Source organism: Urocitellus parryii, chromosome 3, assembly GCF_045843805.1.
Source record: "Urocitellus parryii isolate mUroPar1 chromosome 3, mUroPar1.hap1, whole genome shotgun sequence".
Taxonomy (NCBI): domain Eukaryota; kingdom Metazoa; phylum Chordata; class Mammalia; order Rodentia; family Sciuridae; genus Urocitellus; species Urocitellus parryii.
The window spans coordinates 143477837-143504068 of record NC_135533.1 but is presented as its reverse complement, the minus strand read 5'-3'; the positions used below and the strand labels follow the sequence as shown (position 1 = coordinate 143504068).

Sequence of the window (26232 nt, the reverse complement as noted above, 5' to 3'; positions counted from 1 at the left end):
TCCATCTCTGGACTGCATTCATCTTCTCTAACTGACACGCGAACCCCCAGGTGGTACCGGGAACTCCTGCAGCCATCATTCTGCTCCTCTCTGGTGTGACTTCTCCAGGGCACCTTTTTCTTCATGGGTTATAATTTGTTTTTACTGCCCCTACTTTGGCCAGTGGGAGGCCTTTCAAGTTGTCCGCCATACTCTTTTTCTTTTCTGGTATCAGAAATTGAACCCAGGGGCATTTTAGCATTGAGCCACCACCCACCTCAGCCCTTTTTACTTTTTATTTTGAGACAGGGTCTCTTGCCAAGTTACTTAGGCTCTCACTAAGTTGCTGAGGTTGGCCTCCAACTTGGGATCCTCCTTCCTCAGCCTCCCAGGCTGCTGAGATTACAGGCGTGCACACTGTTCCTGGCTGGAGTGCTTTTGCACTGTCACACAATAAATTTTCTATACTTATCTTCTTCCTTTCACTGCCTCAGCCCTAGAATCAGCCTTGAGCCCTTCCTTTTATGGGAGAATGGTGTGAGAAAACTCAGATGAGGGTGTTAGGTATGCTGATTGCTACTGGGGTGTTATTGCTTCCTAGGCTTTTCAGAGAGCTGGGAGAGTGTGTTGGGGGGTGTGTGTGTGTGTGTGTGTGTGTGTGTACATACCTGCATATATACACAGAAGCATATATACTTTTTCTTTCCTTTTTGTGTGCTGAGGTTGAACCCTGGGGTCTTGACTATGCTAAGCACATGCCCTGCTGCTGAGCTAGCCCCCCATTTTGTTTTTTTTACATACATTTAGAATGTACGCTGATAGCTCCAGTCGCCGTCTTGCGCTCAGTGTTTATTCTGGCTTTCTCGTAACATTTGTATTTCTTCCTCAGTGGTGAGAAACTGGCTCCCATTACCCTCAATGTGTTTACTTATTTATTAAATAATCTGTTTATTTACTAACTTGTTTGCCCAATCTCATTCTGTCTACCAATTTTCTGACCCTGTGGACTTTCTTTTGGGGCCTGGTCCCATTAGTGTGCCGTCTGAATAGCCCCAGGCCCAGTCCCACTGACCATGCCCCTTGTCCTACCTACCACTGTGCCAGAAGGATCTCTGGCTCCTGTGATTGCAAAGGTGGGCAGGGCAGCCGAGGGGCAGGGGCAGGGGGCGCCGTGCCTGTTTCTCTTGGCCACCCACGTGCAGCTCAGCTGCAATGGCGTGGAGAGCAGAGCTGATACAGGCCTTTGTTTTTTACTGTTTTTTTTTTTTTTTTCCCTTCAAGATGGTTTCACCCAAATATCACTGGTGTGGAGGCCGAAAATCTACTGTTGACAAGAGGCGTCGATGGCAGCTTTTTGGCAAGGCCCAGTAAAAGTAACCCTGGAGACTTCACACTTTCTGTTCGGTAAGTTGCAAGTCCAGGTAGGCACTGCTGAAGCCACTTGCTGTTCTCATTAGAGCTTGAAGGCCACCTTCTGCCAGCTGTGGGACCTTGTGGGACCCTGGCCTGCTCCTGGGGCTCTGCTGGAGCATCCTGGAGTGAGGTGGTGGCATTCCTCCTTCCCAGGGACCACCGAGCCTAGGTGGGGCAGACGGTGCACATCCTGCAGCCCTCCCCTGCTGGCTCCTGGCTCCTGTGTCTTGGACCTGGCCCTGCAGGTTCCCTTTCCTTACTGTTGAGTCCTTCATGAGAAAAAGACTGTGAAGTTTCTTCAGATGGCTTTCCTTCGTTAAATAAAACATTTCTGAGGAAGTTGTGGTCCCCTTTGTTCCCCTGCCCAGTCCCGTTTCCCTCCCTCTCTCTCCAGAGGAAACCACCATCCAGAGGTTGGCATAGATCCTTCCTGAAGAACATGTTTTTGTACTTGACTGTGTTTGTACCATGTATGAACCATCTGAAGTTGGCTTGTGTGTTTTCAGCGCTCATTGTAGAAATAGTTCTGTAATGTATGTACCATTTTGCAACTTTTAAGAGCGTTTTGTTTTAGTTCTATGCTGGTGCCCTTAAATCTAACTATTCACCTTAATGGCGATTTTGTACTCAAATGGTCGAGCATACCAGTTTATCCAGGCTCCTGGTGATGGACAGTAGGTTGTTTTCAGTTTTTTAAAAAATAGTTTATAAAACTATATTGAGCATCCTTTTACACATCTCCTTGAGCAGGTGTTGGGAGATATTTTTTCTAGCAGTTGACTTTCACTTATGTGCTTGTTCTCCTTACATTAGCTCCTTCTAGAAACTAGAACTGAACTGCTTTATGAATTTGATTTTGTAATCAATATTATTTAAATATATATAGTTTAATTTGTGGATGAACCTTTCTTTTTATTTATTTACTTATATGTGGTACTGAGGATTGAACCCAGTACCTCACACATGCTAGGCAAGCACTTTGCTACTGAGCTATAGCCACAGCCCTATCTATCAATATTATTTTTAAATACAGAGGAAAATAAGATCTGTTCTTGAGAATTTATTTAGGATCTCTTTGAGAGTCAGGAAGTGCCTTTTTGGCATAGATTAATTTCTTGAGGAGTCCCTGCCACTAGCTTTTACTTCCGTTTTACTATAAGGAGTGGGTAGAAGCCTTTGTGAGTTTCCTGGGCTTGTCTCAGCACAGAATTTTTTTTTTTTTTTTTTTTTTTTAATGTGCAGGGAATTGAACCCAATGCCTTCAGCATTCTAAGCACATGTCCTCCCACTGAACCCCTCCCCTGTTGGTTTCTATGCATGTGTGTGTAGAATTTAAACTATAGTTTGCTTTACTATTTAGTTATACCCCTAACCTTTAAAATTTTTTTCAAAATTCTAGTTATTTTTAAATTTCTCAATAAGTTGCCAATAAGTGGCCTTGAACCTCCTGCTTCAGCCTTCTGAGTAGCTGGGATTACAGGTGTGCACCACAGCACCTGGCCTCAGCACAGGTTTGTAACCTGACATTATGTGACATTTAAGCTGTAATGGTTTGGGTGCAATTAGAGTAACAGCAGTGATGGCAGTGAGGAGGCTCACAGCGAACAGTGTTGAGGAGTGATATACACCATATACTTGTGCCAAGTACACTACACATTTTATTTAATTTTCACAACGACCTGTGAATAAGAACCACTATTATCTTTTTTTTTTAAAAACCTTGGGCTGGGTTAGTGAGACCTCAGTAGTTACACTGAAGTGTGATGCAGCTTTATTTCACTTTTTGCAGTGCTGGAGATTGAACCCAGGGCCCAGCGTGTGTTAGGCAAGCACCCCAGCACTGAGCTAGGCCCCCATGGCCCCACTGTTATCTCCATTTTACAGGAAGCTGAGGCACAGGGGTTAAGTGAGTAAACTAGTCTCACCGCTGGTGAGCAGAGGCACACCGTGGAACCAGCTTTTGTTTGTTAGTTTTTTTCTTTCTTTCCCCTGAAATTTTATTTTGAGAAATTTTAGATCTATAGAAAAGTTCAAAGATGAATACAATAAATACCCATACTCCTTTCACCTGTTAACATTTTGCCATATTTTCTCTTTCCTTTTTTAAAATATTTATTTTTTAGTTGTAGTTGGACACAATACCTTTATTTTGTTTATTTATTTTTATGTGATGCTGAGGATCGAACCCAGGGCCTTGTACATGCTAGGTGAGTGCTCTACTGCTGAGCCACAACCCCCACCCCCAGCTCTTTCTCTTTTTAAATGTATATAATATGCATTTTTTCCCCCTGAACTTCTTTTTTTTGGGGGGTGGGGCAGAATTTGGGACTGAACCTAGGGCCTCATGCATGCTAGGCAAGGTTACCACAGAGCTAACCTTCCAGCCCTGAATTTTTGAATTTTGAATTAACATATAGTTATTGTACATACTTATGGAGAATAATAGGTTTTATTTATTTATTTGGGTACCAGGGATTGAACACCACTGAGCCACATCCCCAGCCCTATTTTGTATTTTATTTATTCTCACTGAGTTGCTTAGCGTCTCACCATTGCTGAGGCTGGCTTTGAACTCACGATCCTCCTGCCTCAGCCTCCTGAGCTGCTGGGATTACAGGTTTGTGCCACCGTACCAGTGAATAATAGGTTTTAAAACAGTTCAAAATCCTTAAAGGCCTCAGATAGCTAACTGAGAATCATTCACTCCATGTGACTGGTTTCCTTTAATCTAGAAGAACTCCCTCTCCTGGCCTTTTTAATTTAGTTTTTGACCTTTTGATTTTACAGATTGTCCCCCAGTCTGGATTTTCTGATTTTTTCCTCAGTTTTAGACTTAGATTAAACATTTTTAGTAAGCAAATAATAGGTGAAGTTGGGTCCATCCCATTATTTCACATCAGAGGGCACATAATATATGTTTGTCCTATCTTTTGGAGGAATTCAGTTTAGTCACCTAGGTAATAGTGTTGCTAGATTTTTCCATTATAAAAGTTACCTTTTTCCACTGGACACGGTGGTGCAGGCCTATTAATCTCAGCTACATGGGAGGTTGAGGCAGAAGGATCACAAGTTCAAGGCCAGCCTACACAATTTAGTGAGACCCTGTGTCAAAATAAAATAAAAAATAAAAGGGTTGAGGATGTAGCTCAGTGGTAAAGCACCCCTGGGTTTAATCCCCAGTATTGAAAAAAAAATCACCTTTTTCTATTCATAATAATTGAACCCAGGGTTCTCTTACATGTAAGTGGTCTACTACTGAGCTATACTCCTAGCCTGTTTTTAAAAAATTTGAGACAGGGTCTTGCTAAGTTGCCCAGGCTGCCCTTAAACTTGTCATTCTCCTACCTCAGCCTCTTGAGTTGCTAGGATTGCAGGTATATGTTACCAGGCCTGGCTCCTAGCACATTTTTGTGTAGTAAGTTTTATTATTGATGAATTTTATCTGTGTAAATTATATTGGCAATTGAAAATTCACTATTTTTAAATTTGTTATTTCTTCAATATTTACTCATTGGTATTCTTCTGTAAAGAGGTACTCAAGTCAGTCCCTAGGTCTCCCTAGTGTTTTCAGTGCTGAGGATCTAACCCAGGGCCTTTTGCATGCTAGGAAAGCATTCTACCACTGAGTTGCACTCCAGCTCTAGCCCCTTTTTATTTTTGAGTATAACCATAATGATACCTAAGGATGTTTTCTTTTTAGCCAATGTGTTTTAAATTCAGTGGTATCCTTCCTTCCTTCCTTCCTTCCTTCCTTCCTTCCTTCCTTCCTTCCTTCCTTCCTTCCTTCCTTCCTTTCGTACCAGGAATTGAACCCAGATGCATTTAACCACTGAGCCACATCTGCAGCCCTTTTAAATATTTTATTTAGAGACAGGCTCTCACTGGGTTGCTAGAGCTGGTCCTGAACTTAGAATCCTCCTGCCTCAGCCTCCCTAGTTGCTGGGATTGCAGGTGTGCACCAACGTGCCTGGCTCTCATTCTTTTTTTTTTTTTTTTTTTAAAGAGAGAGTGAGAGAGAGAGAAGGAGAGAGAGAATTTTTTTTTTAAGAGAGTGAGAGAGAGAGGGGGAGAGAGAGAGAGAGAGAATTTTTTTTTTAATATTTATTTTTTAGTTATCAGCGGACACAATATCTTTGTATGTAGTGCTGAGGATCGAACCTGGGCCGCACGCATGCCAGGCGAGCGTGCTACCGCTTGAGCCACATCCCCAGCCCGAGAATTTTTTTTTTTTAATGTTTATTTTTTTTAGTTTTTGGTGGACACAACACCTTTGTTTGTATGTGGTGCTGAGGATCGAACCTGGGCCGCACGCATGCCAGGCGAGCGTGCTACTGCTTGAGCCACATCCCCAGCCCTCTCATTCTTTTTAAATGTTCCAAATGCCCCAGTTTTGGCCAGTATTGCTCCTATAACTTTTGACATTTCCCCAGTAGTCTCAATTACTTCCTTGCTTTCTGGTTCTATTTGACGCTAGGATCACCTATTTTATAAACCTTGATTCTTTTAGTGGGGTATTTAGAAACTATAGTGTTAGGGGTGTCTTTATTCCTGATGTCTTACTCTAGGCTCCTACAGTGAATGGACCCAACTGGGAAGTAAGTATTTATATATTTGAAACCAGGTGTTCTTATGGTTAGTTCCAGTTCAGCCCAACTTCCTCATGTGTTCCCATTCTGCATTTGTATTTCCCTTCTGCAGCAACAACTGTAGTTTTCAATAGTATTAATATGTGTCCTCATTTGCCCAGTTCTATAATATAAAATAGTTTTCAGAATTACTATACCACTGTCATTTTTGGGGGGGGATTGAACCCAGGGGTGCTTAACCACTGAGCCACATCCCCAGTCCCTTTTATTTTTTGAGACAGGGCTCATTAAGTTGCTTAGGGCCTTGCTAAGTTGCTGAGGCTGGTCTTAAACATGTGATCCTCCAGCCCCAGCCTCCCAAGTCGCCGGGATTGTAGGTGTTCGCCACTGTGCCCAGCTCCACTGTTGTTTCTTTACAAGCCTTTTAAGTAAGCTCAAGATTACTTTGGACTCATTTTGTTCTTAGACTAAGGGTACAAGTACTGTGTTCAAAACTTACTGGAATTCATTTTCGTGGTTGTCATGAACTTACTACACAGGTTGGCTCATTTCTTTCTGTTGGTATTCAGCCTTTTGGCCCTTGTTGATTTTATTTTTTGAGTTTGTGAAATGTATAGAATTCAGAAATCAAAACTATATAGAAAGATTTATTCTGAGAAATTTCACTTTTCTCTCTGTGACCCCTTGCATACTATCTCCATGCATCCCTGTAGATAAATTTCCACTAATTGCTGGTTTATCCATTTGTGTTTATTTTCATAAAAACAAGCAAATATACTTATTATTTTCAGCTTATACCATGATCTTAATTAAATTTATTTTAAATTGATACATAAAAACATGAAAATTACATAGTAATAGGGTAACATGATGTTCATTTTTATAGTTGAAGTATAATACTAAATATATTTCCCTCGGTTTTTTATTTTCACTTATATATTCGTAATTTTTCTTGTCTTTTTAACAGCTGCACAGTACTTATTGTGTGGATATTCCTTAATTTCTTTGTATAATCTCCAACAGATGGCAATGTAGTTGTCTCCAATATTTCAGTTGTCTCTCATATTTTGAAATATGTATATAAAGCCTTGATGAAATATACATAATAACCTGGCACATATGTTGTTTTGTGCTTTTGGAAATAACACATTCAGGTGAATTCCTAGGAATGAGATGAGGAGGGTGTATGAAATAGTTTTTCCGAATTGTCCTCCATAGGGCTTGGACATTTCCACCAGCAGTGTATGAAAATGCCTGATTTTTCCACAGCTTGACCAGTTGAATGTGGCAAGTTTTTTTTTTTTTTTTTTTTTTTTTTGCCCGTCAGGTGAGAAATGGTATCTCAGTGAGTATTTATCTTCAAAATGTCAAGTTTTAGAAAAATTTGGGGATGACAAATTAGCTATCTCAGACTGGAAACTCTCTTAATTATATGGGTCTTTAATGTGGGTTTGTGTGTGTGTGTATGTATGTGGTACTGGGGGTCAGAGCCAAGGCCTCTTTCATTCTAAGCATATGCTGTATCACTGAGCTATACCCCCAGCCCTTATGTAATTAAAAAAATTTTTTTTTAGTTGTAGATGGACACAATATCTTTGTTTATTAATTGTTTTATGTTGTGCTGAGAATTGAACCCAGTGCCTCACACATGCAAGGCAAGTGCTCTACTACTGAGCTACAGCCCCAGCCCCTAAAGTAATTTTTAAAGATATAATTACATATAGTATCATAAATTTATAGTGAGTTTTGACAAGTATATTTGTTTGTGCATCCAATACTCCTCCACAATCAAATAGGAGACATTTCCAACCTAGAAAACTCCTTTGTGCCCCTTTCCAGTTGCCTTCCCGCAAGAGAAAACTACTATTCTCATTTATATCCTCATAGGCCAATTTGTTTGTGTAATTTCATAAAAATGAAACCATACAGTATATGTCTGGCTTCTCTCTCTCTCTCTTTTTGCAGTGCTGGGTATTGAAGCCAGGGCCTTGGGTGTGCTAGCAAATGCTCTGCCATTGAGCTATACTCTCAGCCTAAAATAATGTTTGTTTTATTTATTTATTCATTTTTTTTTAGTTGTGAATGAACCTTGATTTTTATTCGTTGATTTTTATGTGGTGCTGAGAATTGAACCCAGTACCTCATACATACTTGGCAAGTACTCTACCACCGAGCCACAGCCCCAGCGCCCCCCAATTTTTTTTTTTTTTAGTATTTTTTAAGTTGTCAATGGGCCTTTTATTTATTTATTTATATGCAGTTCTGAGAATCAACTTAGTGCCTCACACTTGCTAGATAAGTGTTCCACCACGGAGCTACAACCCCAGCTCCCAAAATGTTTTTGAGATTCCTTCACATTGTATGTCTTGGAAGTTCTTTCTTTCTTTCTTTTTTTTTTTTTTTTCATTGCTGTGTGCAATTCCATTGTATGAGTGAGCCACTACTTTTTTTTTATGTAATTTTGCAGTGAATATTTAAGTCTTGAAATTTTTCTATTATGAATAAGGCTGCAGTGAATATTCTTAATCAAGTCTTTTGTGCCTATTCAACTTCATTTCTTTGGGGATAAAATACTTAGGAGTGGATTTGCAGGATTATAAGGGAGGTGTGTGTTTAATTTTAACTTTAATTATATGTGTACTTGATTAATGATGATAATAATCATTGTCACTTAATATTTACAATTAAATGGGTCAAGTCATTCAAAGTAGAAGGTATACAATGTACAGAAACTAATAAACAAAGCCCTTGGGGTTGAGATGGTCAACTGAGTTTTTTCACTCCCTTTTATGGGTGGGGTTTGTTTCAATGTTTAGGTGAAATCTAATATTGAACATGAGATTCTTTTTTACTAGTACAGATCGTTATTTGTTTTTTCTTCCCCCTTTCCAATGGACTATTTTAGAAGAAATGGAGCTGTCACCCACATCAAGATTCAGAACACTGGTGACTACTATGACCTGTACGGAGGGGAGAAGTTTGCCACCCTGGCTGAACTGGTCCAGTATTACATGGAGCACCATGGGCAATTAAAAGAGAAAAACGGAGATGTTATTGAGCTCAAGTATCCACTGAACTGTGCAGACCCTACCTCTGAAAGGTCAGTGGCATCTTGGTGACCACAAAGCCTGCAGCCCTCCTGTGCCTGTGTTACACGAATATGTTGTTGGGGTCTGCGGGGTCTGTATGATACCAAAGGCTGGTTGGTACCTGTTCCTCTGGCTGTAATCCTAACATATTATTAAAGTAAGAAAAAAAGGACTAAAATTGCTGTCAGCGCCCTTTCCTTGCAAAAGCTTCCATCCTGTTCCACTCCTTCGCCAGGGTCATATGTTCCTCTGGACACTTGGGATATGCAGTAGTTTTAAGATGTATCAAACTTCAGCTGATGATCTTTGAAAGTGATTAAAGGAAAACAAACGATAGTAGGAATGTCAAAATAGTAGCATTTCTTTGTGGTGGCTCCCGACCAGTTATTCAGCAATGCCACCAACAGATGTCAGTTTAAACCCAGAAGTGGAGAAACAGAGAGCTCAGAGACTTGGCTTTTCATCCATTCTTTCCATGTTGTATCCACTAACATGTGAGCTTAGAGGGAACCAAATGCTGATGGGGGAGGGGTGGTGGCAGGGGCTTGACTTATTTGTATTGATTGTATTGTTTTTGGACACCCCAGCCTCCCAGCCTCCTCTCTGACTCAGTGCAAATTTTGGGTCTCTTAATTAGTCTTCTAGATTGTGTATCTTCAGATCTGTCTTTTCAACTTACATCTTTATGTAAATGCTACTAATGCTGATAATTTCTTTCTCCAGCTACCACTGTAGCTTCAAGCCAAAAGCTGTCAGCCAACTCTATAAGATTTATTTCTATATTTTGTTCTTTTCATTTGAAATGTGGATAAAAAAGAACTCAGCGCATTGCTTTAGTGATGAGCTGCTAACTTGACCTGCTATCATAGCACTTGCTTTCTTATTAAATAAGACCCTGAGGGGAGAGCCACATCATTAATGTGACTTTGTTAAGGTGTTCTCCATAATAACTTAGGCAGTATTGTCTCAGAGTCTGTTCTTGGATGACCTTGGATGCTCTATTTCAGGCATGCTAGTTAAAATGCAGGCTCCTGAACCCTATTCAAACTTAATGAAACATTTGTTGCTATCTCTGGTTGTAGGGCACTGGAATTCATATGTTTAGGAAATTCTTTCATCCCTACTCCAAGTCCGATATGCATTAAAATTTGACATGATAACCTAGTATCTTGACAGCAAATTTGGAAGCCGTTGAAGTATAGCTGGAAAATATGGAAAAATTTGGAATGCTTGAATTAATTGATGATGAAGAACCCTTTTTATCTAATGATCACATGTCAACACAACACAAGACCAAACACTCACAATGGTCTCCTGTGTCCATCAAAGCTTGTTACTAATGTTTTTAAATGGCTGTGATTAAACAGCTGTCAATGACAAAATGGTGAATTTTATTTTTAAAAGATAGGAGACTTTAAAAAAAAAAAAAAAAAAAAAGCAAACATTGAGGACATGTGTCTCCAAATGATTGTGGCCTGTTCAAGGCATTTGGAAGTCATTTTTTTTTTTTTTTTTTTTTTTTTTTTTTACTGGTGCTGGGGATTGAATCCAGGGCCTTGTGCATGTGAGGCAAGCACTCTACCAACTGAGCTATATCCCCAGCCCTGGAAGTCATTCTTAACACCTTTGTCCCTTTTCCTGTCTTCTTGGGTCGCAGATTCTACCCAGCAGGATCTGTCGGTTCCTGGGAGGAATGTGTCTGTTTGTCAGTTGTACTTAGAAGACCTGACTATTCACAGTAGTTTTTGTGAAAGAATATTGTGAGCCCATGGCTGACCTCAATTCTTTCATTTTCATTGTTTAAAATTTAGGTGGTTTCATGGTCACCTCTCTGGGAAAGAAGCAGAGAAATTGCTAACTGAGAAGGGGAAACATGGGAGCTTTCTTGTGCGAGAGAGCCAGAGCCACCCTGGAGATTTTGTTCTCTCCGTCCGCACTGGCGATGACAAAGGGGAGAGCAATGACGGCAAGTCTAAAGTGACCCACGTCATGATTCGCTGCCAGGTAACACTCCAGTCCTGCTCTGAGTCTGCTACGGGTCTGGGGAAATGTCATCCTTGGGTGATTTTTCTGCTGGGAGAAGACAGACGCCATTACATCCCAAATCAGATTTCCTTTGCTCACTTGGTCAAGGCCTTCCACTGTTGTGGTATACTGTTTATTAGAGTGCTCTCGTTGTTTCATAACTGTTTATTTTCGCCTGTGTCTGGGGTACATCGCCTTTTGCAGTGTCTGATCTGCTCTGTGAAGGGCAGCTGGAGTCTGTCTCCAAGGCCCAGTTTCTAAAGAGCTGGGCCCAGCTCCTGCTTAGGCTCCTCAGCCCAGCCTGACACTGACACTTGACCCTCTGTATCTGTGGGTTCTGCATCTGTGAATTCAACCAACTAGGAGTCAAAAGATAGCATCGTACTAAACACATACAGACTTTTCCTTTTATTATTTCCTAAGCGATACGGTACTACAGCTGTGTACCTAACATTTATGTGTATTAGGTATCCAAGTCACGTCGAGATGGTTTAAAGTATACAGAGGATGTGTGTAGGTTATTTACAAGTACTGTGTCGTTTTATTTGTCTTTTTGGTGCCAGGGCCTTGCGAATACTGAGCATGTGTCTTCCAGTGAGCCACACTGTGTCCCCATCCCATGTTTGCTTTGCTGAGCCTGTCCCTTCCAGTCCTCTTGTTGCTTCCTACCCTTCCTACTGCCACAGCTGTTTGACTTTCCATTTCTGGGGGAAGAGTCCATTTCTGGGCTTTGATTGATAATAACAGCTATCTTAGTTTTTTTATTTCAGGCTGATTAGTGTATCCATCACCTTACACATTGGCCTTTTGCCTTTTTTTTTTTTTTTTGTAGTGAAAACACTTGAGATCTACTCTCTAAAAAATTTCAAGTATATAAGGCATGATTATTGGGCTGGGGCTGGGGCTCAGTGGCAGGGCACTTGCCTAACACCTGTGAGGCCCTGGGTTTGATTCAAAGCACTGCATATAAATAAATGAATAAAATAAAGGTTCATCAGCAACTGAAAAAATAAAAATTGAAAAAAGACATAGTTATTAACTGTAGTCGCCATGCTGTTAGATCTCTAGGATTTATTTTCCTGGAGGTATATACCCTGATCAGTAGCCCCCTTCTTCTCCCACCCCAAGTCCTTGATAGCCACCATTCTACTGTCAGTTACTATGAGCTTGGCCTTCCACATGGGAGTGAGGACACGTAGTCTTTGTGTTTTTGTGCCTGGCTTATTTCATTTAACTGGGTCCTTCAGGTTCATCCAGGTTTCTGCAAATGATAAGATTTCATTTTTTTTTAAAAATAAAGGCTGAGTAATATTTCACTGTGATGTGAAATATATCCCCCCCCCCATATATAAAATCCTTCCTCTGTATGGACAACTTCGCTTGTTTCCATATGCCGGTTGCTGTGGATTATGTTGCAGCGATGATGAGAGTGTGAGAAAAACAGCAATTTAACATGAAGGTAGTAAGAATTGTGTTTTTACTTTGAAAGGAACTGAAATATGATGTAGGTGGAGGAGAGCGGTTTGACTCTTTGACGGATCTGGTGGAGCATTACAAGAAGAATCCTATGGTGGAAACACTGGGCACAGTGCTACAACTCAAGCAGGTGAGCATATTGGAAAACTCCTTTTCCTTAAAGAATTTGAAAAAATTCTAAATTAGAATTTCCCACACATGCAGAATGTCAGTCAGCTTTCTGTCACTGTGATAAAATACGTAAAAGAAACAATAAGAAAAGGGTTATTTGAGCTTATGGTTGCAGCCCATGGATTCTTTTTTTTTTTTTTTAATTTTTATTTATTCTTTTAGTTATACATGTCAGTAGAATGTATTTTGACATATTATACATAAATGGAGTATAACTTCCCATTCTTGTGGCTGTGCATGATGTGGAGTTACACTGTTGGTGTATTCATATCTGAACATAGGCAGGTTCTGTCCAATTCACTCTACTGTCTTTCCTATTCCCTCCCCCTCCCTTCCTCCATTCCCCTGTGTCTAATCCAATGAACGTCTACCCTACCCCCACCTCCCAGTGTGCATTAGCATCCTCATGTCAGAGAGAACATTCAGTCCACGAGCTCTTGACTCTGTTACTTTGGGTGTGACAGCATGGTACAGCATACAGGGGTGTGTGGAGGAGGAGGCCTGTTCTTAGGGGGCCTGGGAAGCAAAGAGAAGGACAGTAAGGGGCTGGGATCCCCATATGCTCTTCAGGGACACGTCCCCAGTGACCCAACTTCCTTCCACTAGGCCCCTCTCTCTAAAGGTTCTACTACCTCCTCATGTGCCATGAACTGGGGACCAGGGCTCCAAAACATGGCCCCCTGGGGGACATTAAAAATCCATAGTCTAACACAGAAGTGGACAGAGTGGTCTCAGCAGCTTCCACTTAACCTACCTCCCATCTTCAGTCTTGATCAATTCATCAGGTCTTCATTTGTTACTCATGGCTACTTTTTGTAGGATTTGGAAACAGATTCCAGATGTTATATCTTATGTTTCCATATGTATCTGTAAAGGCCTCATGAAGTTTTTTGAATTTTTTTTTTCCTCTTTTGTGCTGGGGATTGAACACAGGGCCCCAAGCATGAGCTCTACCATGAGCTCTACCACTGAGCTACACCCCAGCCGCCTTATAGTTTTATTTCTGTTTTTGCAGTTCTGGGGATTGAACCCAGGGCCTTGCACATGCTAGGCAAGCGCTCTGTTACTGAGCTACACCCCAGCCCTCTCATAGAATTTTTAAAGCAAGTTTTCCCGGGGAATCCTCCTTTGGTTATCTTTAGGTGATCACGCTTACTTTGGAGTTGTTAACATGATTTCATCTGTAAATAGTTTTCTATTCACAAAGGAAAGTAAGTTTGCAAAGAAAAATAAGTTTGCGTTTGAAGAAAGATGCACTTTCTGACAGAACAGAACCAAAAGTGAAAGCGCATTAAGAATGTTGTGTCCTGTGACCCCCCCCACCCCCCTGGGCCTTTGTGAATACCACCACAGGAGTCTTTTTATTTTGCATTATCATCTTTTTAAAATACATTTTCTTCTTTTTCCACCAACTACCAAACTTGGTCAGCCTCTCAACACCACTCGGATTAATGCCGCTGAAATAGAGAGCCGGGTTCGAGAACTAAGCAAATTAGCTGAGACTACAGATAAAGTTAAACAAGGCTTTTGGGAAGAGTTTGAGGTAAGGTATTAAGAAACTGTTTTTATGTGCATGATTCAATTCTATTTTTAATAGAAAAGAAGTTTGCCTCATGTTTGGAGTTGGATCTGAAAGACTTCAGCGTCCTTCTGTAACTCAGCCATTGATTGACGTGGAACAAGTTGCTGAGGGGGCTTCTTTGAAATAGAAGGGCATTGTGTTCTCAGAAAAGGGAGTTGGCAGCTAGTGTTATGGGGTTGAGCCAGCAGCTCCATTTGGCTCTTTTGGTGTGGATTGCTGGCCAAACCCCAGAAAAACAAAGGGATCTGATTCCTTTGGAGATTTCTAGCACTCACTGGGGTCTTTGAAAAGACTGTGTGGCCTGATGTGAATGAGTCCAAGAGAAAAAGTTCAAGTTTGCTTTAATTTGGAGTTTCAAATTGATAACTCTAGGAAGTCAAGTGGACTGATTCCTCTCCTGAAACCCACCTAGGTAGAATGTTCCCAGTGAACATGTCCTGTGGTTCCTTTTGCACTCTTACATGTCACTTGCCCATTGATACTCTGATCTCTTTCTTTTTCTCCTTGTCTATTTGACAGAAGACTTCTTCACAGCCTCGTGCAGTGGCACACACCTATTAATCCTAGAGACTGAGACCAAGGGAGGAGGTTTGCAAATTTGGGGCCAGCCTAGGCAGTTTAGTGAGACCTTGTCGCAAAATAAAAAATTAAAAGGGTGGGGATGTAGCTCAGTGATAGAGTGCCCCTGGGTTCAATCTCTATTACAAAAAAAAAAAAAAAAGAAAAAAGAAAAGAAAAACAGAAAAACAATCGCAGCCTTTTGGCTAAGATCAAGTGTAATATGTATTCTTGACAATTTAATATCTGATGCATCCTCTATCTTAAGACAATATATTAAGTGGATTTTTGGAAACAGGAGATGGAATAGGATCTGGCTCCACTCACTCCATGTAGCTACCTGGTATTACAGCACCTCCAGAACAGTGCACCAAATCAAATAAAACAAAACCAAACTACCACCAACAACAACCAAAACCAAACCAAAACAACAACAAGAACCCAAAAACAACAACCAAAGTAAACACCAAACCCAGAAAAATTCTTCCCAAAGATTTTGGTGTGTTCACTCTATTTATTTATTTATTTTTAGTTTGTGATGAACCTTTATTTTCTTCTTTTATTTATATGCAGTGCTGAGAATCAAACCCAGTGCCTCACACATGTGAGGCAAGCGCTCTACCACTGAGCCCCAGCCCTAGCCTCTTGACATGTTGTCTCTTGCAGTTATCCCCAGTATGAAGCACGGTGCCTGGCACCTAGCCGAAATGCCATAAATATTTGTTGCATGAATATTTACATTTAGCTGATGTTTACATCATTTTATTATTACGTTCTGTTTTGTAGGAGTGATTATTCCATATTTCTTATAGGTCTTTAGAATTTACGAACATTTGTGGAATGAATGAATCAATAATGAACAGGCAGATCCTGTCCTTTTAACCACAGTGGGCCAGAGCAGCTTGGTGAGCTGTTTCCATCCTACAGATCCGAAGCCTAAGGCCCAGGGAGGCTAAGTAGATTGCTCCATCTCCATAGCACAGAGATGGGTGCAGACTGGCACATGTACCCTGCTTGCTCCACAGCGCTGACCAGGGACTTGAATCTAGGTTTATTCTCACACCAGGCTTTGGGTTAAAGCCGTGAACCCTGTGGTGAACAAAACAACCTGGGGTCGGCCTTTAAAGGAGCTTCCAGTTGAGAGGAAAAACAATGAAATGCATCAAGGAGAAAGTGATGATGAGCACAAAGAGTCAAAGTTTTTAGTTTTAGAGGTTTTTTTTTTTTTTTTTTTTTTTTTTGGTGCTGGGGATTTAACCCAGGGTCTAAGTGTGGGCCCTCCCACTAACTACTCCAAGGACTTTTTTAATCCTTTAGAGATGTTTAGTCGGATAGATTACTACTCTGCCTTCCACTCATTGGTTAGTCCTCTGGGTGGTTATTTGCTAACTGGACATATGATTAGCTTATTTAATTTATGTTTGAATTTTAGAAATTTCTTTCTGTTAAGATTTATAATTTTGTAAAATACTCAGTTTGATTCTAAAATCAAATATAAAAAAACAATGTTTTAAAAGACATCTACCTTCTTTTTTTTCGTACTAGGGATTAAACCCAGGATTGCTTAACAACTGAGCCACATCATCAGCCCATTTTATTTTGAGACAGTTTTGCTAATTTGCTTAGGGCCTTCTTTAATTGTTGAGGCTCACTTTGGAACTTGCAATTCTCCTGCCTCAGCCTCCTGAGCTGCTGGGATTAAAGGAGTGTGCCACCGCTCCTGACTCAGATATCTGTCTTCTATTTTGTTCTTTCCTTCATATATTTTAGCCACAGTTTGAAAAGTTATGGTTTATCATTACACATCAAAAATGTAAGCAAATATATATATATCTCTGTGTATATATATATAAATATAAATAATGTGTGTGTGTGTGTGTGTGTGTACACATATACATATTTCTACTTTTTTGAGATATGCAACCTAACTTTATGTACTTTTTTTTTCTTTTGGTACCAAGGATTGAACCCAGGGATGCTTAAATACTGAGCCACATCCCTAACCCTTTTCCTAATATATATTTTTTAATTAGAGACAGGGTCTCACTGAGTTGCTTAGTGCCTCACTGAATTGCTGAGGCTGGCTTTGAAATCAATTCTCCTGAGTCACTGGGATTATAAGCATGTGCTACCATGCCTGGCTTACCTACTTTAAAAAAAAATTTTTTTTTAGTTATAGATGGACACAATACCATTATTTATTTTTATGCTGTGCTGAGGATTGAACCCATGTACACATGGTAGGCAAGTGCTCTGCCACTGAACCACAAACCCAGCCAACATACTTTTGTTTTTAATCTTGTTTTTACAGCATCTTGGACACCACTCCATAGTAGTATATAGAGATAGTTTCATTCATTTATGTTTTTACTGCATAGTACTCTATTGTGTGGTTGTGCTATATGGTTTATTCAGCCCATTAATGGGCATTTGTGTAATTTCCAAATGTATTACAAGGAGGGTTACAATATATAGCCTTGTACATGCATCTTTTCCTATTTTTTTGCTGATCAGTTTTTTTAAAAATTTTTTTTTAAAGAGAGAGTGAGAGAGGAGAGAGAGAATTTTTAATATTTTTTCATTTTTTAGTTCTCGGCGGTCACAACATCCTTGTTGGTATGTGGTGCTGAGGATCGAACCTGGGCCGCACGCATGCTAGGCGAGCGCGCTACCGCTTGAGCCACATCCCCAGCCCCTGCTGATCAGTTTTAATGTTAATTTTTTATGTTCTATCTTAAGAAATTGGTGGATGCTACTCATTATTAAGTTTTATTATGTATTAATATACATTTTATCATTTATGATTTTAGTCAGTATATTCATCATCTGAAAAGTATTGTTTTCAAGTAAAATTTTGGATAAAAAAAGAATTAGTGAACTCCTTTGTAACCTAGACCTATTTTAATCTCATACTTTCCTTAAAAACAATAGCTGGGCTGGGAATGTAGCTCAGAGGTAGAGCACTTAATCTAGCATGTACAAAGCCCTGGGTTCCATTCCCAGCAGAGTCCAAAAAAAAAAAAATTATATATATATATGGAAAAAAGGTATTTTAAAACCCACCTTAGCTAAGGTCTAGGGATGTGGCTCTGGGTTCAATCTCCAGCACACAAAAGTAAATACATAAATAGAAAACAGCTGAGTCAGGTGTGGTGGTGCATGTGTATAGTTCTAGCTATTCAGGAGGCTGAGGCAGGAGGATTGCAAGTTGGAGGCCAGCCTGTGCAAATATGCAAGACCCTGTCTTAAAAATAAAAAGGGCCAGAATGAGGCTTAGTGGCAAAGCGGTTGCTTAGCATGTGTAAGGCCCTGGGTTCTACCAGTACGGGGGTGGGGGTGGGGGGGTGGGGGTGGGGGGGGCAGTGTGAGCTTGAAAGGAAGTCCTCGCCTACTCTTCTAGCCGTGGAAAAAGACCTTTGATTGTAAATGCTGACCTGATGGATTCACTCTGTGACTTGTTGGGTTCTGCCCATCTTCTATATATCATTAACAACAAAAAATGGAAAAATTGAGTTGGCTTTGGGGGAAATGGAAAACAAATGAGATCGCATCTATGCTCTACAAGTTCTCTGCAGAGGTCAAACTGTGTCAGTAAAATTGTCACACATTAAATGAGGGCATTAGTGTTTCATGGCAGCTGAAACTATATCTAAACAGCTGATGACCTGCTTTCTAGATCTCATAAGTGTCTGCTTTTCAAATTCAATTTTTAAAAATTGTCCTTTAAGGCTACAGCCAGGGGAATCAGGCTGAGGACAGGACAGACCATCACAGAAAAATGTTGATACTTGGAAGTGGATACTCATCATAATTTAAATCCCTAAACAAAGCAGGACATTGTTATGTTAGTGATTGTACCTTATTGATTCTAGGAAGATGATAAATATGGGATCACGTCCTTTTTACAGTGTGCTCTGATGGTCTTTGAAATGAACCAGAGATCTAAAGTTCAATGTCATGGTAATTTAACTCAGGCAGCCATATTTTATTTGTCTCTATGCCCCAGCTTCTCGTTTTCTGCAAAATTTTACATGTCATTTTAAGTATATTTACAAAGAAGACACTTATAAATTATTTTTGCTTTGGATACATCTTAAAATTTGTAGCCCCTTGGGCTTAGTCCTAAAGCACTTGTCTAATATGTGTGAAGCTCTGGCTTCCATCTCTAATACCACAACCAAACTGAACCAATTCAAACCATACCTACCACTCCTATCATAGCTACTGTGCCTACTATACCACACTGCACCACACCATGCATACCATACCATACCATACCATCCACACTGCCCCACATCGTACCATCCCACACCATACTGTTCCTACCACACCAAACATACCATACTGTACCAAATTGTACCATACTATACCATACTTTCCCACACCATCCCATACCATACTATACCACACCGTGTGCCTCTTATGAAGCTCTTTGGTTCTCTTCTCCTTTGCTGCAAAATAAAATTCAGGCTGCTGGTCTGCTTTTAGGATACGCTGTCTGATCAGGACACTGAGCATAAGCCTTTGATCTTTCCTAGCGATCGCCCACTCCTGAGCTGTGTGAACATCCTTTGTCCCCAGCATACCTCTGCTTGGGAATATAAAGAGGTGGAAATTTTTTCTAGATTTGTTGAAATAAAGTTTGACTCAAATAAGACTGGCAGTGAATCAGTGAGAAGACAGGTTACAATTCTGTCATTTTGTGCCTGCAAGGCACAAAATGACAGAATTGTAACCTGTGTGTTGTAACCATTGTGTGTTGCTTGAAGCTTGAGTCAACCATGTGCGTCATGATGGGGTGCGTGTTATGTGACTGCGTTTGTAAGATACTCACCCTGCCTGGTGCCTTCTCCTCCCCCCTGCAACTTCCATGCTCTCATTTTTGTAAAAATTATTTTTTAGTTGTTGATGGACTTTTATTTATTTATTTATTTATTTATGCATGGTGCTGAGAATCGAACCCAGTGCCTCACACATGCTAGGCAAGCACTCTGCCCCTGGGCCCCAGCCCCAGCCCTCCCTGCACTCTTCATTCTCCTTTTCCCTCTGCAGAATTTTCTTCTTCTTCTCCTTCTCCTTCTCCTCCTCCTCCTCCTCCTCCTCCTCCTCCTCCTCCTTCTTCACAATATCTTTATTTTACATTTATGTGATGCTGAGGATCAAACCCAGTGCCTCGTGCATGCTAGGCATGCACAGAGCTCTACCACAGAGCCAAGCCCCAGCCCTCTGCTTCTTGATCTATAACCCTCACTAGAGTCCCTTTTGGATCTTCACACTAGTAACTTTCAGTCTTTGTGCCAAAGTCTCAGAGATTCTCACTGGCTCAGATGCCATCCATCTCAGTCCAAGGATACAATCATATAGAACAAATATGTCTACCTGGAGCACCCTGTTTGGGGAAGAATAGTTCTCAAGGACAAGAGTTGTAACAAGCTGGGCGGATATGCCCAAAATATCTAACAAAAACTATAGACACTGGTAGTGGCAGTGACTTATCGCTTCATTCATTCAATATTTATCTATCTATTTATTTATTTATTTATTTAAAATATTTATTTATTTATTAGTTATTGGCGGACACATCTTTGTTTGTATGTGGTGCTGGAAGATCGAACCCGGGCCGCACGCATGCCAGGCGAGCACGCTACCGCTTGAGCCACATCCCCAGCCCTCATTCAATATTTATTAAACAGACTCCACGTGTGCTCAGGTTCTGGGGATGGACATATGGCAGATAACAAATCTTTTTTTTTTTTTTAATGGAGCTTATGGTCAGTTGGGAGAGACAGTAAATTAAAGAAATGGTTAATTTTCAGGGAGATGATGGAGAAAATAGAGTAAATAAAAAAGGTGTGTTGCTGGGGATTACTGTTTTACATAGGTCTCTCTGATAAGGTGGCACTTGAACAGGGATCTGAAGGAAATAAAAGAGCAAATCAGACATATAACCCCAGGAAGAACCTTTCAGGCAAAGGGAGCAGCATGTGCAAAGGCCCTGGTGTGCAAGCATGCTTCACATGTCCCACATCAGCAGAGGCCACGGCATTTGAGTAGATGGGGAAGAGGGAAATGTAGGTGGAACAATGGCAGAGGGATCAAATCATGAAAGGCATTGTGGGTCAGGGGCAGACCTTTGAGTTTTACTTGGAGGAAGATGGAAAGTCTGTGAATTTTGACACTGGAAAATTCTGACACAGAAGTTTTGACCTTCTGGCTGCCTCTTGAAGGAAGGTTACAAGGGGACCAGGAAAGAGGCTGATTTAGTGATCTGAGCTGGGAGGTGATGGGGGTCTGGACCAGGGCCACAGCCATGGAGGTGGGTGGCTCCTGGAGCTATTCTAAGGCAGACTTGTCAATATTTGAAGGTAGCATTGATAGACTGTGATATTATGGAACCGAGGCAAGGATAAGATGAAAGTGTTTGGCTTGAGCAGTTGGTAGGATGCACTTGCCGTTTACGCAGGAGGCTGGAAGGAGCAGGTCTCAGGGAGGCCATCAGCTTTTATTTTGGACATGTTCAAGTTGGAACTGATTGTTTCACATCTCACTGGAGTAGAATCCTTCAATGCATTCTTGCCGTTACAATCAAGATTGGGCGAGGGTGTTCTTCCTAGTTTGTCTTCACCTGGCCAGCATCGCCTCACTCTTGAGGCCCCAGCCTCTGGAGCATTTTCTCAGGAAGGCCCTCCCTGTTCCCTGCTCCATTCCTGCGTAGCTCTTCCTGTTATATGAGCGCATAGCTGCAAATTCTTTCCTTTATAGTACTTATCATGCTGGAGTTCATGAATAATTTGTGTGGTTATTGATTTAATGTACTACAAATTCTTAGAAGCAGATAACATTAGTGAGTCTGCTGGAATAAAGAGACGCAGCTGACAGGGCACAAAGAGGCACATTTGATCCTGTGTGTTGGTTATCATATGCATATTATCCAGGGAAATGGCTCAGCTCCGTCAGCTCCACAAGGACAGATAATCTCTTTTACTCTTTGTAGCCCCAGAATGCAGCAGCGAGCCTGGCACACAGTAGGCCTCCCAGTAGGTATTAGTGGATGTGTTGACTATGAGCCGTTCTCAATAGCGAGAGGAAGCTGTGGTTGGGTTCAGGCTGTTTGTGTTTATTCAGTGGAGAACAGTTACGGATGCTTGAGGAGTCTGGAGGAATGTTCTGGGCTTGGCCTGAGGTGTTCTGCTTTTCTACCAGTCTGTTTCCATTTAGAGCCCCTATTCAAGCCTCAGTGGGTGCATTTTAGCCTCTGAGCCCTAGAAGCTCTACTTCAGGTTTGCAGTGCTGAATTTCAGAAAGATCTTAGTTTTTGAACTTTCTGTTTGATTAAAAACAAAACCCAAACCAAAAAACCATCAAAATAAAATAAAGGAAAAAACTTCAAATCCAGAACAAGTCCCATACACCTTATTCCCTAGGGTCTTTTTTTTCCGATGCTTCAAACTCATTTTCCTCAGTAATTTCATTTTTTAAGGCTCCTTCTGTTCTTGAGCCTCTTTTCTGAAGTGGTCTGAGCAGATTTCGGTGTGCATGAGCATCGCAGGCGTTTCACTGAGGGCCATTTGGATGTCGTGGGTTCTGCTCGCAGCTCCGCGGGCCCCCGTGGCTCCAGGAGGAAGGCGGCCTGCAGCCTGCAGTCCATTTGATTTCCTCAAAGTGATTGGTCCTGCTTAGGGGAGCTGTAAATTCTACTTCGAGATGGTTAGGTTTGTGGAAACAAGACTTGAATTGCACCCCAGAGCTGTGTCTAGAATAATCACTCTTGCTGGGGACGTCTAGCAGAAATCTTCCCCTTGGTGACTAAACCACACCGCGGTGAGCAGCAACCCTGGCCAGGGCTCCACAGTGCTCCAGGAGACAGGCCAGTGCTGTAACCAGAATTTTCCATCTAGGCCTGAGCTCCCAGTTGCTTTGTAGAGCCGCTGCCTTCCTGGGGGCAGAACATTTCAGTGGTGAGAGATTTTATCCTGAAGGTTGAAAGCTTCGTTCTGGAGAGATTTCTTTGTTTCTGGGGGTTATTTCCTTTCTCACCTGTGCATCGCCCCATCCCCAGCTGTTTTTCTCCAGGGTGGTTCTGCTGCTGGCTGCCACATCTTTTCAGTGTCAAGTGCCTTCTTGGATCCTCTCCCACCTCCACCTGGTTTCTCCCCTTGACCTCTGATGACCTTGCTGCTTTCTGTCCATGACGTCTGTCCTGCTCTTTGACTGGCCTGTGGTGCAGCCTCCATCTCCTCTCAGCTCTTTCTTCCTTACCCTATAACACGCCTCTTCCCAGACTTTGCAGCGACGCTTTGGAAGGACACAGTGGCTTTCTGATTGGAATTCCAGTAGTCGTTTCTTAGCCTGGAGGAAGTTTCTGGGAAGAACTGAGGCTGGAGCACAGGGCTCCGTGGGTCCAGGTGAGACTGGAAGGCGCCTGCCCGTGGGGAGCTGTGCCAGGACTGCCTGGCGATGGAGGTGCATTTCCTCAGCCGGCCCCTCACTCCGCTGGCCCTCTGCACCCAGCTGGCTCCTCTGGCTTTAAACTCCTGGCTCTTTGGGCAGCACGTCATCGTCCTCCCAGATGACCCTGAGTGTGTGGCACTGTGGAGCTCTGGTTTCACCCTTTGGGTTGTGTATTCCACGATTTTCCTTGTCTGTCATCTTTCTTCAAACTCAAGTATTCAAAATAGGACCTATTATTTTCTCCTTCAAACCAAATGTCCCTTTTACTTGTTTCTGTTGGTGACACATTTATTCTGGCCTGGAAGTCTGGGATCCTTGCCTCCTTCTTCTCCTCTTTCTCTTGGATCTTACCATTTGGGAGGTCCTGTTGATTTTTCTCTCCTAATGTCCTCAGGTCCTAGGTGAAGGAAGGGCGTTGCTTTGCTCTCTGTTGGGCTGCATATGGGGGGCATCCTGTTGCACCCCAAATATCATGAGGTGGGTTGTGTAACCCCAGACACTCAGAGAGATCAAGCCCTGTCCAGGACTGCCCCGATGGACCCTGGTGGCAACAGGATTGCAGCCTCCTGCCAGGGCTATGCCCTCCCACCTCCGAGATGCCACCTGCTCTTGCCCTACCTCCATTTTTCATTCTTGAAGTTCTAGTCAAGAGTCAGATCCAGTGGTTTGCAGTGAGTGTTCTGAAAGCCTGTGGGGTCTGTGGGGAGCAGGGATGCCGCAACCCCCCACCCTCCATACATAAGGATATTTCTGTGCAATGAAAACTTGACCCTTCCAAAATTGGTAAAGCCTCTGCCACTCAGAAGTGCATCGGTGGCCAGGGCAGTGGCTTTTTGATGCTTTTTAGGGTTTAAAGGTGTGGTTCAGTCTCTGGCTCGTGCTCTGCCTGGGCTTGGGTAGTCAGATGATAATAATCAACTTCTGGTCCTTTCTGAGGGTTCACCGTTTGGGTGAAAACCTTTTGGATGTCTTTCTTAGGAAAACAGGGTGCCTTGCAGCCTGGGTCCCACTTTACCTCATCTTTTTTGCTTCCTTTCTGGAATCTTACCCCAGCATCCCTGCAAGAACCAGTGGGGAGTGGGGGTGGAGAGAGTGACCTGCGGTTCGACAGGTCATCACAGCCTTCTGGGCCCCAGTGGCTGCTGGGGAGAGGGAGGTGGTGGAAGGTGAGCCCTGGCGGGATGTGTCCTTGAGGGCAGGGCTTGGGATGCCAGGGGCACTGGGCCTGTGCTTTGTGGGAGTCTCAGGGGCCCAGAGGCCTGCCTCGACTCTGTCTTTGTTCAAACCCTGCGTCTGTCTGGAAGAGGCAGTTGGGAACTTAGTGCAGGATAAGGACCACCTCTGGGGGCCCTGGTGGGTGGTCCAGCCAGAATGCCATGAGCCTCCATGAGGACTTCTCTGGCCCGGAACTCAGGATTTAGCCTGGCTAAGTGTTTCCTTATGTGCAAGATGGTGGTACCCCACATAGTAGCTAAGATCGAATTAGCACATGAGAAACATTTTCTCTCTTTAATTTTTTTCAGTCCTCTTAAGGCACCTAAAAGGTCTTAGTAAGGTACTAACGAGTCTACCTCTAACACTTGCCTGTGTCCCTTTTTGTTACCAAGCCTCAGGCGTGCCCTGGTATCTATGTAGAATTTGATTACATTTTGCTCTTATATTCCTTTTCCTGGTCACCTTCTGTGTGCAGGAGGTGATATGATTTTCCTATATGCAATTTTTATATGAAATTTCCTTTAGAAATACATTTTATGAAGGCCAATTAAAGAAAACAAGTGGCATTACAGGCAGCGTGTGGAGAAGGCAAAGCATCTCAAAGGTGCTTTTCAAATGACTTCAGACTGAGAAATGCCTCTCTGGCATTTTGCCTGTGATGATTTTCCTTTCATATTGATGTCTCAGGTCACAGCATTTGAAAGGGATTTTTTTTTTTGTGGGTACCAGGGATTGAACCCAGGGGTGCTCGGCCACTGAGCCCCAGCCCCAGCCCCAGCCCTATTTTGTATTTTATTTAGAGACAGGGTTTCACTGAGTTGCTTAGCATCTCATCATTGCCAAGGCTGGCTTTGAACTCACGATCCTCCTTCCTTAGCCTCCCAAGCTGCTGGGATCACAGGCATGTGCCACTGCACCCAGCTTCAAAAAGGACTTTAAGTGAGGGGCCTGTGGTGCCAGACCTCACCTGGCAGGTCTGTGGTGTGTCCTCTCTGCCCTCTTTCTTCCTTCCTCTGTCTCTCCTTCTGTCCCCCCTCTCCCTCCATTCATTCATTTAGCAAATACTTTCAAAATGCCTATGGGGTGCTGGGTGTGGTGCTGGTTGTTGGCAGGGCAAGGCGGTCTGTGATTCTCTCAGAGGGCAGCCAGACTTGTAAAGACAGAGCTGGGACATTCTCACTTATTTGGATGCTAAAGCTGATCTCGGAGAAGGAGAGAGTAGAATAGTGATTCCCAGAACCTGGAAGGGTGTGTGGGAGGGAGGATGGAGACAGAATGGTTGATGGGTGTACAGGGTGCAGCTAGACAGGAGGGATAACTTCTGATGTCTGTGGTACAGTTCGCACTAGGGTAGCTATGGTTCACACCAACTAATTGGACGTGTCAAAATAGCTCAGAGGATTCTGAATGTACCCAGCCCTCAGAATGTTGTGTTCGAATGATATACCAGTTGCCCAGGTCTGGTCATTATACATTGTACACACACATTCAAGTGCCACACGGTCCCCATAAATACATTTACTCTCTGTCAATTAAAAGAAAAAGCCAGACCTGGGGGTCCAGGGTGATAAGCATACTTGTGGAGGGTGGTCCTGCAGAGTGCTTGGCACCGAGGACCACGCTCCCCACTGCTAAGGGGGCCAGGGCTCTCCAGAAGAGGAAATACTTGAGGTGTCTTAAATAATAA

At 42.3% G+C, this 26232-nt stretch overlaps 1 protein-coding gene and 1 non-coding gene across 2 annotated transcripts in view; both read left to right on the top strand.

Moving 5' to 3' along the window:
- Positions 1-26232, top strand: part of Ptpn11 (protein tyrosine phosphatase non-receptor type 11) — an 87148-nt gene that overhangs the window by 26602 nt on the left and 34314 nt on the right. The window contains exons 2-6 of the mRNA XM_026412047.2: positions 1261-1383; positions 8884-9078; positions 10879-11071; positions 12582-12698; positions 14169-14282. Coding sequence (XP_026267832.1) covers positions 1261-1383; positions 8884-9078; positions 10879-11071; positions 12582-12698; positions 14169-14282 — 742 coding nt within the window. The remainder of the gene's footprint in view (positions 1-1260; positions 1384-8883; positions 9079-10878; positions 11072-12581; positions 12699-14168; positions 14283-26232) is intronic.
- Positions 15065-15255, top strand: LOC113199200 (U2 spliceosomal RNA). The gene has a single exon (XR_003302942.2). It is a non-coding gene; the product is annotated as a U2 spliceosomal RNA (small nuclear RNA).